Raw genomic sequence first — 13,557 nt, 5'->3', positions numbered from 1 at the left:
AATCACACGTGGATCTGATCTCTGTCTGCCCCAGTTTCTAGGTTTTTCTAACTTAAAGGGACAGTTTGGGTCGTATGAGTCAGTGTTTCACCAACTGTAGACGGCGTTCCCTACGGCGCCAGAAGTTCAGAAATGCACTGCACTAAAAGAATCAACATCAGGTTAAATGTACGCTGTATTTAGAGTATTTTTACCACTTTACCTTGGTGTCAGAAAGCCCTTAACAACAGAAAGTCCTTAACAACGGAGAACCTTAACAACAGAGAACCTTAACAACAGAGAACCTTAACAACAGAGAACCTTAACAACAGTGAACCTTAACAACAGAGAACCTTAACAACGGTGAACCTGAGAAACAAAACTGAAATACATCTGTTTACATATTTCCCTGAACATGTGAAGTATTCCTTTAAAAGGTTGAATCTGGAGAATGAGCAGAACAGCTCCACCTAGTGTCTCAAGATCGTCGTCGCAACAACAAAAAAGAAGTCCAGCAGTGGGGTTGCCAAGTTGGTCAGACCCGGCCTGTTTGAACCCGTCCCCTCCAGAAAATCACAGCATCAAAACAAGGATTAGAGGAGTTTGACTGACAGTTAGCGTTAGCCGTTAGCGTAAGCCGTTCCAGCTAAGTGCAGATGAAAGTGATGTTAGCATCAAGGAGAAGCATAGCCATGTGGGCGTGCGTTTGAATGGCGTTCCTCTCCTTTCTCTCAGTCCATCAACTTATTTCGGCCTTTTCATGGGATTTTTTGACCGTACGAATAATATTAAAGGTTGAATGTGTAGAATGAGCAGAACAGCCCCATCTAGTGTCTCAAGATCGTCGTCGCAACAACAAAAAAGAAGTCCAGCAGTGGGGTTGCCAGGTTGGTCAGACCCGGCCCAGTAGCTCCAGGAGACCGGAGTCTGTTTGAGCCTGTTTGAACCCGTCCCCTCCAGAAAATCACAGCATCAAAACAAGGATTAGAGGAGTTTGACTGACAGTTAGCGTTAGCCGTTAGCGTTAGCCGTTAGCGTTTTAATAAAGATTCTACAAATTCAACCTTTAAACATCACGTTACCTAAAACAAGTTTGACTTTTCACCATGATCACGTTATTTTGATTGATTTGATTTGATTGGTTCCCTACGAACCTTGCTTTTACTCTGAAATTCTGTCGGCGCCCCGGTTCGATCTCCAGGAAAACGGAGGACAAAGGAAGAGGAAAGGGCCTGAGTTTTGTCTGCTCTTATGATAGTAATAAAATAATAAAACAGACACAAAGTCTTTTGCCTTCCACATTATCAACAGCAGCTCCATGACATTCTTACCTTTCACAATAAAAGCCCTGGTTACATAACCCGACTCTTCCAGATGTGTTGATTCTCATTACCTCAGCAGATCCATCTGAACTCTGGTTTAAAGATCTTTGGGAAGGGGGCAAAATCCTGGTTTCTGATTGGATAAACCAGACAGACGCACAGTGACGCACAGTGTGAGTGCGCCCTTACGGTGGTCTCTTGCTCGGGGCAGTAGCCAGCCTGTTAGCCGTAGCCACGTTGACCTGAAAAATGAAGCTATTGCCACTTTGAATCAAATCAGCTGTTGATCGAGTGCTTATCTTTGTGCTATTTATTAAATTACCTATCAAAGTGAAGAACATCCATTCAGTTCATGTTGTGACTTTTAAAAAACTCAATCACAAAGATTCATTTAGCTCCTAAAATCAAACTACACACATTTTCTATTGATTTAAACCTGTTCTGCACGTCAGACAGTTCAAACCTGGACTCTGAAGTTTGTGCAGAAACTCATTAGTCTGAATAATAATAGTCTTTTATTCTGCTTCAGTGCTTCTTCATCACTGCACTCCCACCAGCTCCGTGATGGGCGGGGCAAACACCATCAGCTCCTGGTACTTGTGGAAGAAGAGGCTCAGGCGGGAGAGGTAGCCGTCCTCCTGGTACGGAAGCTGCTTCTCGGTCAGATACTTGGACACGACGGGCTTCACCTGGAGAGTCGTGGAAGAGAGACGCAGAGGCAGTTTTACATGTGTGAAGGTGATGAAGCCACTGAACAGTATTGATAGTAAATGGACGTCCATTACATGATCAGGCTACGGGTAAAGATCATCACCACTGGCTCCAAAAAGGATCCAACGTCATGAAACTCGTGGACGATAAAGTGTCTTCCTGTTTGTCCCCGTCTCTGAACTCTTGAACCCAAACAATTCTTTCTGTTTTGTGCCATGAAGCAAAAATCCAATAGACCTGCAGTGGAAAGGTCGCCCAGCATGTTGAACCTGTTAATCTATAATGACTGAAAGCTCACCTTAAGACACATGTTATCAGACAGGAAGGGGAAGAGATGGTGCTCCACGTGGCAGTTGATTAGCGAGTGTCCGAACGTCCAGTCCAGCAGGGGGTTACGTGGCAGGTTCAGGACTCCGTGGGTCATCTGGTAGATCCTCTTTGGCCGGTTGGTCGGGGAGAACATGTGGAGGCCAATGTGCTGCCAATTACATAGTTTGAGGTTAAATGTCTACAAGCAAAGGCATCGGTTATATACCTCCTCCTTCCTCAGGACGTCGTCATTTTGATGCCTAAATCTAACCATCAGCGTCATCTACCGGTCGCTGCTTCACAGCATTAAATAGAAGGTCATATAGTTATGTAGGGGTTTGGTTAAGGTAGATTATTTTTGATTTTGTGCTGAAAAATAAAGGTCTTATACAAGGCGTCTTATAAAGACAAGGCCTCAAGAGCAGTGGCATGCACAGGGGTGGGGGGGGGGCCCAATTGTTGAAATCACGGTCTAAAGTTCCCCCTGGGAGCCAAAACGCACGTTAAAATGCCCTCATGGGGAACCAAACGCGTGCTAAAGTGCACTCTAGGAGTTAAAACGTGCGCTAAAGTGCCCTCTAGGAGCCAAAACGTGTGCTAAAGTGCCCTCTTGGAGCCAAAATGTGTGCCAAAGTGCCCTCTAGGAGCCAAAACGCGTGCTTAAGTGCCCTCTAGGAGCCCAAATGTTGATGGTTTCGCCCCTGCCCTTCAGAAAGTCTATGCGCGCCACTGCTCAAGAGTAGGCAAAAAGCACCACTTTAAGACCTTTAACATTTCAGCTGAAACTGCAGTTTAGTTGAGCATTTTCCCTGTTTGGGTGAACACAACCACCTGACACAGTGAAGCTGGGGTCAAACAAACTGGACTTCAGTTCCTCGAAATCCAATAATTGTTTTGCATCGAAAAAAAACCAGAAACCAGCCATCACTGCCTGCATTAATGAATAAAACATAGGAGTGTAGCTTCATATACAATGTCAATGTATAAACCATTTCTCATATATAAATGCAGAGTTTTAGGTCACACAGTTGACAAACACAGGGGACAGTGCAGTGCAGGGGAAGACTGAGTTCCTGGAAAACACTGAGGACAATGACCAACAACAGCACCAGGACCCAGGAGGGACCAGGTTCTCAGCGTGACCCCTCCAGAGAGTACAAACATGTGAGCCCGTTAGACCCTCGACTGCACATCCAGAACCTGTGTTTTCTAATCCACCTTCACACTCTTTGATCAGAACAATGCACAATGGACTCCATCTGGGAACATCGTGCATGGATTGTTCCCTTTTGTCCCTTCTTCACTTCACTCCCTGCTCTGATCTATGAGAACACAACGCTGCATTCAGTTTGTTTAACAAGAGCTCCTTTAATGATCAGCCAGACTTTACCAAACCTGTGCCTGGCTGCATCTGGCTGAATTTAGTGATAGCACATCGATGTCCATTTAGTAGCTATTCTGGAGCTTTCAGTCACAACACATAAGAGAATGAATCCTAATGACTTTGGTCATCAGCTGACTTTTCATCTGTGGGCGGCAGAAGCTCAGTCCATAGGTGACTTGGCTGGGAAGCGGAGGGTCGCTGGCTCGAGTCCCTGTGTGGACCATGAATGGAGCGTGGACTGGTGGCACTGTCGAGGTGCTGTTTAGCAAGGCACCGAACCCCCAACTGCTCAGGGCGCCGGTCACTGGCAGCCCCCTCGCTCTGACATCTCTCCATTAGTTGCATGTATATAGGTCCTGTGTGTGTGTGTGTGTGTGTGTGTGTGTGTGTGTGTGTGTGTATTTCAGGCCTGTGTGTTTGTGTGTAAAATGAATAATAATAGAGTGAAAATTGAATTTCCCCATTGCGGGACGAATAAAGGAATTCTTCTTCTTCTTCTTCATCTAGCACCACCAGCAGGTTGATGTTTTAGGCGTTTAGGGAAATGTTGTTGTTGTTTAATAAATGGATTGCCATGAAATCTGACACAGACGTGAACCTTTAACTTTTCACTAGTGCCATCATCAGGTCAACGTCTTTATTTGTCCAATACTTGTTTAAGACCAAAAGATGTGGGCGCCTCCCTAGGGAGGTGTTCCAGGCACGTCCAGCTGGGAGGAGGCCTCGGGGAAGACCCAGGACCAGGTGGAGAGATTAGATCTCCACACTGGCCTGGGAACGCCTCAGGATCCCCCAGTTAGAGCTGGTTAATGTGGCCCGGGAAAGGGAAGTTTGGGGTCCCCTGCTGGAGCTGCTGCCCCTGAGACCTGACCCCGGATAAGAGGCTGAAGATGAGATGAGATGAGATGAAAGATTCCCATCAGACTCCGCTGTACTTTGGGTTTAGTGCTAATTAGCAAATGCTAGTATGCTAACCACAGACTTTGAGAGTTTGGCCTTTTGTCCGTCACCATCTTGGGTTTTTTCTTTTGGAGCCAGGAGTGACCATATTTGGACGAGAGGGTAGAGCTACTGTAAGTCATCAGCTTGCTAGCTTGGTTTGCAAGGTGCAATAATGGCAGGGAAGTCAAAATCAAATGAGATATAGGCTAATTTTCTCATTGACTTCTATAGAATCAGACTTTCTTTTTGCAGTCAGCTTTAAGTGGAGTTGCCTCCTACGGGACATTAGAGGGAATGCAGCTTTAAGTGGCGGATCCTTTCATTCATCTTTAGCCTCTTGTCCCTGTCGGGGTCGTGGGGGGCTGGAGCCGATCCCAGCTGACATTGGGCGTGAGGCGGGGTCCACCCTGGACAGGACGCCAGTCTATCACAGGACACATAGAGACGAACAGAGACAGACAACCATTCACACCTACGGGTGATTTAGAGTCATCAATGAACCGAACACCTGCACGTCTTTGGACTGTGGGAGGAAACCGGAGAACCCGGAGAAAACCCACGCAGACACGGGGAGAACGTGCAAACTCCACACAGAAGGGCCCCAGTCGCTGTGAGGCAACAGTGCTAACCACTACACCACCGTATCACCTAAACTAAGAGCATGAACATAGTAAATAATAAACCTGCTGAACATCTGAAGGCTAGCATTGCTATTGTGAGCATGGTCACATTTAGCTCAACGCACCCCTGCGCCTCACGGAGCTGCGAGCACGGCTGCGGACTCTCGTTTGAGAACACGTACAGTGCAGCCGGCCTGCTGCAGGTATTTCTCACCTGGAAAATGTTGACATGGATGTACGGCAGAGAGAACATCGCTCTGCATACCAGCATGCAGAGCAGGGCGCTGAGGGGTGACAGGAACCCGGAGACATGGATCAGCAGCAAGTACTGTGAATACAGGCCCAGTGTTACCGTCGCTAGGGTCCTAACGACCAGAGCCAGAGAGTGACCTTTGAGGTGAGCTGTAAAACCAGAGAATCACACATGAGGATAAACTCACACCTCAGCGAGAGAGGCGAGGTAACACGGGAACTCGAACAGGATCAGACAGTCAGAAATCTATCTCGACTTTACGCCGATTGTCACATTTAATGTTGAAGTATTCGAGTAAACTCATAAACCATCTTCGGTGCTTAGGGGCCTCTTACCGAGCGCAACGAGTGGAGTGATGATAGGCACGGCCAGGGGAGCTATGAACAGGTAGACGGAGCGAGGCAGGAAGGGCACTTTCCACACGCTGGAGTCCCCCAGTCCGATGACGTTGGTGTGAGCGTGGTGCATCTTGATGTGGCCGTGGACGCCGGCGCGCGCTGAGAATGAGCCACAGACCTGCGTGGATGAACACAAGGACAGACGGGCGTGTTTACGAACGTCCAAACACATAAAACAATCAAGGGAATACGTTTTGGAATCAACGGACTTCGCTCTGGTTTTATTATATGTTTGTTGGTTCTGATTATTCTGAACTGAGGTTGTTAAGTCATTAAAAACAGCTGGCAGCAAATTATCTTTTCTTCTTCCTCTGACTGTAGAGCGAAGACTCTCTGTCTGTCCGTAACGTCTCCAGAACCGTCCGTCCGATCGACTTCACACTTGAGGGTGTGTTGCTGAGGACTCAAGGACATGCAATGTGGTATTTTGGTGCATTTTGTCCAGATGGTGGCGCCAAAAAACTTTGCATTTTGGCCTCACAGAGGGCACACAGAAGGGCCCCAGCCGGGATTCAAACAAGGAACCCTCTCACTGTGAGGCGACAGTGCTAACCACTACAACACCATGTAGCCCGTACGTATGACTGTCCTTCACATATCTACATACATATATAACTGCACAGCTTCACTGAAACAGCTCAGTTAAAGGAAATTGTCTGATGTTTGGGACATTGGTTCCACCCTCAAATGAACACGTACGTTTAGTATAAAGACTGGAAAAAGGGAAACAGTCCAAATGTAACTAAACCCACCTACCAGCAGCTCCAAGCCTCACTAATTAATACGTAATGTTTACTTTATGGTTTCAATAGATTAGGCGATGACTTCCTGCAGTCTTGTTGTAACTGTGCGGTTGCCATGCAACCAGCAGAGTCAGGAAATAGCCCCAATAACACCACATCTGCTGTGTTTGTGCGTGTCAAACATGAGGTATAACATGTTAATCACTGAGCGTTAAAGGAGCAGGAACGCTTCATACTGAGTGGTAACTAACTCTCAAATAAGCTCACGTCTGCAGAGTTTTGATGTGAGGATGAGCTTCGCCTCAGGTGTCTAATGATCGTTGTTGTATTTCTGAACGTGTCACCTCGATGAAGAAGACGGCCCAGAACTTCCCCCAGGCCTGCGACTCGCTCAGCGACCCGTGGCTGGCCAGATGCGTCCCTTTGAAGGCGACCACGGCGTGAGCCACGCCCATCAGCAGCATGCCCGCGGAGAAGCAGAGGACCTGGGAGGAGCCGAGCAGCAGGAAGGCTGGAAGACAGAGCGCAGGGACTTTATTCAGTGGGAGATGAGACGGGCTGGACTGTGGTGAACAGGTGAACAGGTGAACAGTGTCGTGCGTGTCACTGTGAGCAGCAGCGTCGACTTTCAACCATGAGACTCAAACCTCCTCCTGCAGGTGTCTCACTTCACCGCACAGAGATGTGATGTGAAGGACCCTCTGTTTACTTAGTATTACTTTATTTATGTGTCTGCTCTTGGCAGAAATATGCTTTTTATACATTTCAATTCTTATTCAATTCTAAATAATAAAGCTGTGATAAAAATATAAAAAAAGATCCTGTTAATCTTTATAATGAGAAACTCACACAAAAATAGATTATTATCTCAAAAATAATGACTTAGTACAATAATAAATCCTTCTTTTGAGATATTTAGTCATTAATTAAAGATATTTATTCATTATTTAAAGATATATTAGTCATTATTTTGAAATATTAAGTCATTTTAAGATAATAAATCATTGTTTAAAATTTTTAAATCATTCTTCTTTGAGCTATTAAGTCATTATTTATAATAATTATTCATTATTTTAAGATAATGAGTCATTATTCTGATATTAAGTCATTATTTAAAGATATTAAGTCAGTATTTATAATAATTAGTCATTATTTAAAGATATTAAGTCATTATTTTAAGATCATAAATCATTATTTTTTGAGATATTAAGTAATTATTCTGATTTAAAGTAATTATTTTGGAGATATTAAGTAACTTTAAGATAATAAATCATTATTTTGAAATATAAAATCATTATTTTTTGAGATATGAAGTCATTATTTATAATAATTAGTCATTATTTTAAGATCATAAATCATTATTCTTTGAGATTTTAAGTCATTATTTATAATAATTAGTCATTATTTATAATAATTAGTCATTATTTTAAGATCAATATCTTGAGTAAGTTTCTTCCTATCAGTGCTAAAAGGTTTTAAGAGGTTTATTTAATCACAGACTAAATGTATGAATATTGATCACTCTTATCCTGACAAACATTAAAACATTTACACTGACAGCTTCACTTCCTGTCTGATGATCGATGACCTCACGGACTCGATCATGTTCAATATTTAATGAGATGCAGCAGCGACGTGGTTTCACTGTGGTCACAAGCAGACACTTAATATAAATAACATATATAATATAAATAATATATATAATATAATAACATGGCCCGTCCTATTTCAAACAGCCTGCTGGAGGTGATGAGCTCTGAAACACACAGTTCACCTCCACAGCAGGAAACACTGACTCATGCTGACTCGTGATTAAAGCTGCAGGAGAACGAGGTCACGCCTGTGACTCTGCAGGAGCACTGGAGTCTGCAGCAGGACGTCCTGTGGTGCAGCTACGAGCCTCAGCTACGAGCCTCAGCTACGAGCCTCAGCTACGAGCCTCAGCCATGAGCATCAGCTACCAGCCTCAGCTACGAGCCTCAGCCATGAGCATCAGCTACCAGCCTCAGCTACGAGCCTCAGCTACAAGCCTCAGCTACGAGCCTCAGCCACGAGCCTCAGCTACCAGCCTCAGCTACGAGCCTCAGCTACAAGCCTCAGCTACAAGCCTCAGCTACAAGCCTCAGCTACAAGCCTCAGCTGCGAGCCTCAGCTACGAGTTCTTCTGTGAGTTATTCTGATGAGGAACTCAGCTACGAGCCTCAGCTTCAGCCTCAGCTACGAGCCTCAGCTACGAGCCATAGCTATGAGCCTCAGCTACGAGCCTCAGCTACGAGCCTCAGCTTCAGCCTCAGCTACGAGCCTCAGCTTCAGCCTCAGCTACGAGTTTTTCTGTGAGTTATTCTGATGAGGAACTCAGCTACGAGCCTCAGCTACGAGCCTCAGCTTCAGCCTCAGCTATGAGCCTCAGCTTCAGCCTCAGCTACGAGCCATAGCTATGAGCCTCAGCTACGAGCCTCAGCTACGAGCCTCAGCTGCGAGCCTCAGCTACGAGCCTCAGCTTCAGCCTCAGCTACGAGCCTCAGCTTCAGCCTCAGCTATGAGCCTCAGCTTCAGCCTCAGCTACGAGCCTCAGCTTCAGCCTCAGCTACGAGCCTCAGCTTCAGCCTCAGCTACGAGCCTCAGCTTCAGCTTCAGCTACGAGCCTCAGCTACGAGGCTACGTTATAAAACATTAAAGGTTTATTTTTCATCACTTTGGGGAAAGATGCTTCTGATGAATCCAACATTAAAATATTTAAACTAACAGCTTCACTTCCTTTGTCTTTAGCAGAAATGAGAAAAAGGGAGATTTAGAAAACAAAAAGCTCCCTCGTCTCTCTGGGCCTCAGTGTTTTTTAGAGTGAATAATATTTGACAAACTTATTTCTCAGGGACAGACGTAGGAGACGCTGAGCAGGCTGGTCTCTGGTCTCAGGTCTCTGGTCTCTGGTCTCTGGTCTCTGGTCTCTGGTCTCTGGTCTCTGGTCTCTGGTCTCTGGTCTCTGGTCTCTGGTCTCTGGTCTCTGGTCTCTGGTCTCTGGTCTCAGGTCTCAGGTCTCAGGTCTCAGGTCTCAGGTCTCTGGTCTCTGGTCTCTGGTCTCAGGTCTCAGGTCTCAGTCTTCACCAGAGGAAAACTCACAAACACAAACTCTAACTCAAAGGAACCGGCTCCAGTCTTACCAGGCGGCAGAGAGAGGAACGCCGCGGCCAGGATGCTGCAGTCCACCCCCTTCCTCTCCCACCAGCTGCTCTCTTTCACGATGTTCTGCACCAGCCTCGTGAGCTCCATCATCGGCGACTCCTTCTCCACCTCTTCACCTCCGCTCTTCTTCTTCATCCCTGGATCCACTTTCCTCTTAACCGACGTCTCCCCCGTGCTGCCGTCCCCTCTCTCGCCCCGTCCTTCCCTCCACTCCTCCGGTACGTCCTGCATGTCGGCCCCCTTTGCTCCAAACAAAGTCACCATGCAGTGCAGTGCAGTGTGTGTGTGTGCGTGTGTGTGTGTGTGTGTGAGCTCCTGTCAGCAGCCGGTGCTCGACTCTGCTTACACGCTGCACCCTGAGCGTAAAGTCCTCAGGTCAAAGTTAGCGTTGCGAAACAGGCATTGTCAGAGAGGCCCGGCCCCCTTCCTGCTGCTCCGAGAGCCTCATGCACCATCTCTCTTACACCGTTTCCTCTCTCCCCCCCTCTCTCCCCCCGTCAGCTGACTCCCCATGCAGTGGAATTTACCGTCCCACGACCCTGAAGATGTAAAGTTGCCCCGTGATGTGATGTGATGTGATGTGATGGAAATCCTCAAAGAAAAAACCCCCTCACACAAAACTGCAGCTGCCGAGGCCACTTCTCCCTCCTCTCTGGTGTCTCATACATTCTGCATGGCGTGTCGCTCACCCCCTTTGTGTCTCCTCCCCTCTCCTCCCCTCCCCTCCCCTCCCATCTCTGTAACCTTGGCAAACGTCCTGGGAAAGGAGAGGGAGAAAGGACGGCGGAGGGGTGGATTAACAGAAGCTGCTCGGGCCGTTCCTTCACTGGGGGAAAGGTTCAGAATGAAAAGGGGAGGATGCTGCTGTGCGAGAATGTGCCCTGATGGTCGGGGTGTGTTTATGAGTTGGCACAGGTGAGAGTGCACGCGTGCATGCGTATATCTGGTGTCAGTGCTGCTTTTTACTCTGGACACAGTCCAGCCTTCAGCTTCAGAGACATACGGCGTGTGTATTTTCTACTCCAAAGGGCAGCAGCTCCTGCACAGAAGGGGACATAAGAGCAGCGGGCCGTCTGCCAGCTCCGCTCACATCCTCCCACAGCCTCCCGCAGCCTTGAGCCGCTTGTTTTTGTTTACGCGATCTCTAATCGGCCGTCAGTGTCGCTCTGATGACGAGGAGCGACGCACAGAGGGCGGCGGACGGAGGAGACGCTCGTAATCACCAAACACCCAAATATGTTCAAACCCAAAAGTGATCGTGTTGACTTTGTTTTAATAAAAGATCATCACGGTTGTGAGGACAGCTCCTGATACAAAAACAGCTTTAAATGAACATTCGTGCGCGGACGTGCTCTCAAGTGCACCCAGAGACCTTCGGAGGAACCAAATACGCCCCGGAGCAACCTGAGATAACAGGGTTATCTCGCACACACTCACGTAACCTCCCTGCACCACGCCATTGTCTTTACTTTACTGTTGCATCACTGTTTGCAGAGCAACAGTCTATTTTCATCCATGAATGAACCCCATAAGCACTGAGTCACATCTGTGTGTGTGTGCCGTGGAGTAAAATAGGTTTAAAGTAAGAAAACTGTACAATGAAGACGTGATAAACAACATATTTGAAGGTTGGGTGCATTAACTAACACATTCACTGATGCATGAATTAATACAGTGTACAAAGATAACGTGTCAGGGTCAGTTTCACTTGGAGGAGTCCAGACAAACACGTCACAGACCGTGTGTGTGTGTGTTTGTACATGTGGCAAAAGTCTCCCGTCAAATGTTTATTACTTGTTTGGGTTTCAGTCCAGGCTCCGTGTCGCCTCCACTGACGGTCGGGAAATTACAGCATCATGTGACACCTCCACTGGGAGTTTGTCCTGTAAATAAAGAGGAAAAATAACCTTATTTGTTGACTGTAACGTGATAAACATGGATAATGAAATATCAACACAAGTGTCAGGCCACTGAACCCACTTTCAGGACTCTTGTTATTTCACAAGTGAACACCAGAGGGTGCTGTTGAACCAGTATGATCGCGTGATATTGAATGTTGGTATTGATACGATAGGGTTTTATCATAATATGTAAAGTGAATTATAACATGGCTTATAGTGTAAACTATGGTACAACATCTCATCTCATCTTTAGCCTCTGATCCTGGATCAGGTCTCGGGGGCAGCAGCTCCAGCAGGGGACCCCAAACTTCCCTTTCCCGGGCCACATTAACCAGCTCTAACTGGGGGATCCTGAGGCGTTCCCAGGCCAGTGTGGAGATCTAATCTCTCCACCTGGTCCTGGGTCTTCCCCGAGGCCTCCTCCCAGCTGGACGTGCCTGGAACCCCTCCCTAGGGAGGCGCCCAGGGTTCATCCTTACCAGATGATCCTGAACCACCTCAACTGGCTCCTTTCAACACAAAGGAGCAGCGACCTCAGAGTTTTTGTGTGTCTTGTCGACTGTTTTTGAATCTTTTCATCGACCAAATCTGCAGTAAACACTCCACCTACGCATCACACCAACGTGAACCTTTCACCGCCATTGTCCGCGCATGGTCCCTCCTTCTTTTTTCTACGTCCCAACAGGCGCACAGGAAATGACCTCAGAACCGCCGTAGGCCTCGTGCTCGTACACGTGCGCACGCTCGTGCTCGTACACGTGCAAACGTGCTTTACTAAAGCCCACCTCTCCCAAACGGGCTGTGGACAACCAGCTGGCCGCAGCTAAGCGTGGTACGGTTGCACTCACACTGGTCAAAGGAACCAGACTTTACCCGTGAAACCTGTTTGGGCACGGTACAGATGGACAGTGTGAGTGCGCCCTTACAAAGGAGTTCGCTCTGGTTAGAAAACTCTATGTACTTGAAGGAATCATCCAGAGTTGATTGCAACAACAGCGTGAGTAAAGTTAAGAGGATGTCGAACGTGAGAAGAGGATCTAATCAGACAAATGAAAGGGAAAAATCTACGTAGGAGAAATGTGTAACTGCAGGAGCTTAAAGTCTATAGTGCAGAAACAGCAACTTATGTGAGATAAAGGCTGAAAGGAGAGTGGATAACGTGGATTACTTCACACTGACCTTCAGAGCTCAGTGTCCTCAATGGCCTCTGGTTCATCTATGGTGTCCAGGCGTCTCTTGCAGGCGTCCAGAAGTTTCTTCCTGGGGCCCAGAGGGACGTGAATGCTGGTGAGGTCCTGATCTGAACACAGCAGCAGGGCCTCCAGGTCGATTTTCTCCCTCCTGAAGATCGTCATGAACTCACTGAGGCTTTGAGAGGCCAGGAAGGTCTCCAGAGGACTGTTCTCCGGCTCCAGGTCTTCATCCAAGCCAACATCAGTCTCGTCCCAGGGCAACTCCTGAAGGTTTCTTTCCTGCAGACTCAAGGCGCTGCCGATACTGACCTCGTCCAAGCTTGGCGAACGGCGAGGCAGATGTCCTCGTAGACGAACGTTGGGTGCCCGACCCACGGGTTCACTCCCTGCTACGCTCCCTTCCTCCCGGGCACCGATACCAAACATGCCTCCGCTCAAATAGTTCCTCCTGAACACCATGGTGCCGAGCCCGGGTCGGGTGAACAGGGAATCGTGTCCGGAGTCGGCGCTGATCTCCGAATACGCAGCCTCGTGGAGACCCGGGTCGCTCATGGCACGGGAGACGGTGTCAGCGTCGTCGTCGTTGTCGCGGGGGAACATGTCGCGGATGTTGAGGCGC

The 13,557-nt window shown here is 47.6% G+C and overlaps 2 protein-coding genes across 2 annotated transcripts in view; both read right to left on the bottom strand.

Annotated features, from left to right (window-relative positions):
• Positions 1–1,588: 1,588 nt before the first annotated feature.
• On the bottom strand, positions 1,589–10,462 carry fads6 (fatty acid desaturase 6). Its single transcript, XM_083932729.1, has 6 exons — positions 9,823–10,462; positions 7,006–7,172; positions 5,856–6,036; positions 5,482–5,669; positions 2,311–2,490; positions 1,589–1,990 (listed from the first exon to the last, which is right to left on the bottom strand). The coding sequence occupies exons 1-6, from the start codon at positions 10,106–10,108 to the stop codon at positions 1,841–1,843; spliced, it is 1,152 nt and encodes a 383-aa protein (XP_083788855.1). The 5' UTR covers positions 10,109–10,462; the 3' UTR covers positions 1,589–1,840.
• Positions 10,463–11,157: 695 nt separating this feature from the next.
• Positions 11,158–13,557, bottom strand: part of LOC310960887 (pre-mRNA splicing regulator USH1G-like) — a 10,088-nt gene continuing 7,688 nt past the window's right edge. Inside the window, exons 3-4 of the mRNA XM_083932725.1 lie at positions 12,925–13,557; positions 11,158–11,727 (exon numbers count right to left, since the gene is read on the bottom strand). The exon at positions 12,925–13,557 is cut by the window's right edge and continues 191 nt beyond it. Coding sequence (XP_083788851.1) covers positions 12,927–13,557 — 631 coding nt within the window. The 3' untranslated portion in view covers positions 11,158–11,727; positions 12,925–12,926. The remainder of the gene's footprint in view (positions 11,728–12,924) is intronic.

The sequence above is a fragment of the Echiichthys vipera genome (genome assembly GCF_963691815.1).
Source record: "Echiichthys vipera genome assembly, chromosome: 18".
NCBI lineage: Eukaryota > Metazoa > Chordata > Actinopteri > Perciformes > Trachinidae > Echiichthys > Echiichthys vipera.
The sequence above is the reverse complement of the archived record's forward strand: the minus strand, read 5'-3'. Positions and strand labels throughout refer to the sequence as shown.

What these genes read in the sequence shown, in the direction of transcription:
- fads6 (XM_083932729.1), bottom strand. Translation starts at nt 10,108, where the DNA reads ATGGTGACTTTGTTTGGAGCAAAGGGGGCCGACATGCAGGACGTACCG. An exon ending in CACTCCACTCGTTGCGCTCG is followed by an intron (nt 5,670 to 5,855) that starts GTAAGAGGCCCC and finishes CTGGTTTTACAG; the next exon opens with CTCACCTCAAAGGTCACTCT. An exon ending in CTGATAACATGTGTCTTAAG is followed by an intron (nt 1,991 to 2,310) that starts GTGAGCTTTCAG and finishes ACGACTCTCCAG; the next exon opens with GTGAAGCCCGTCGTGTCCAA.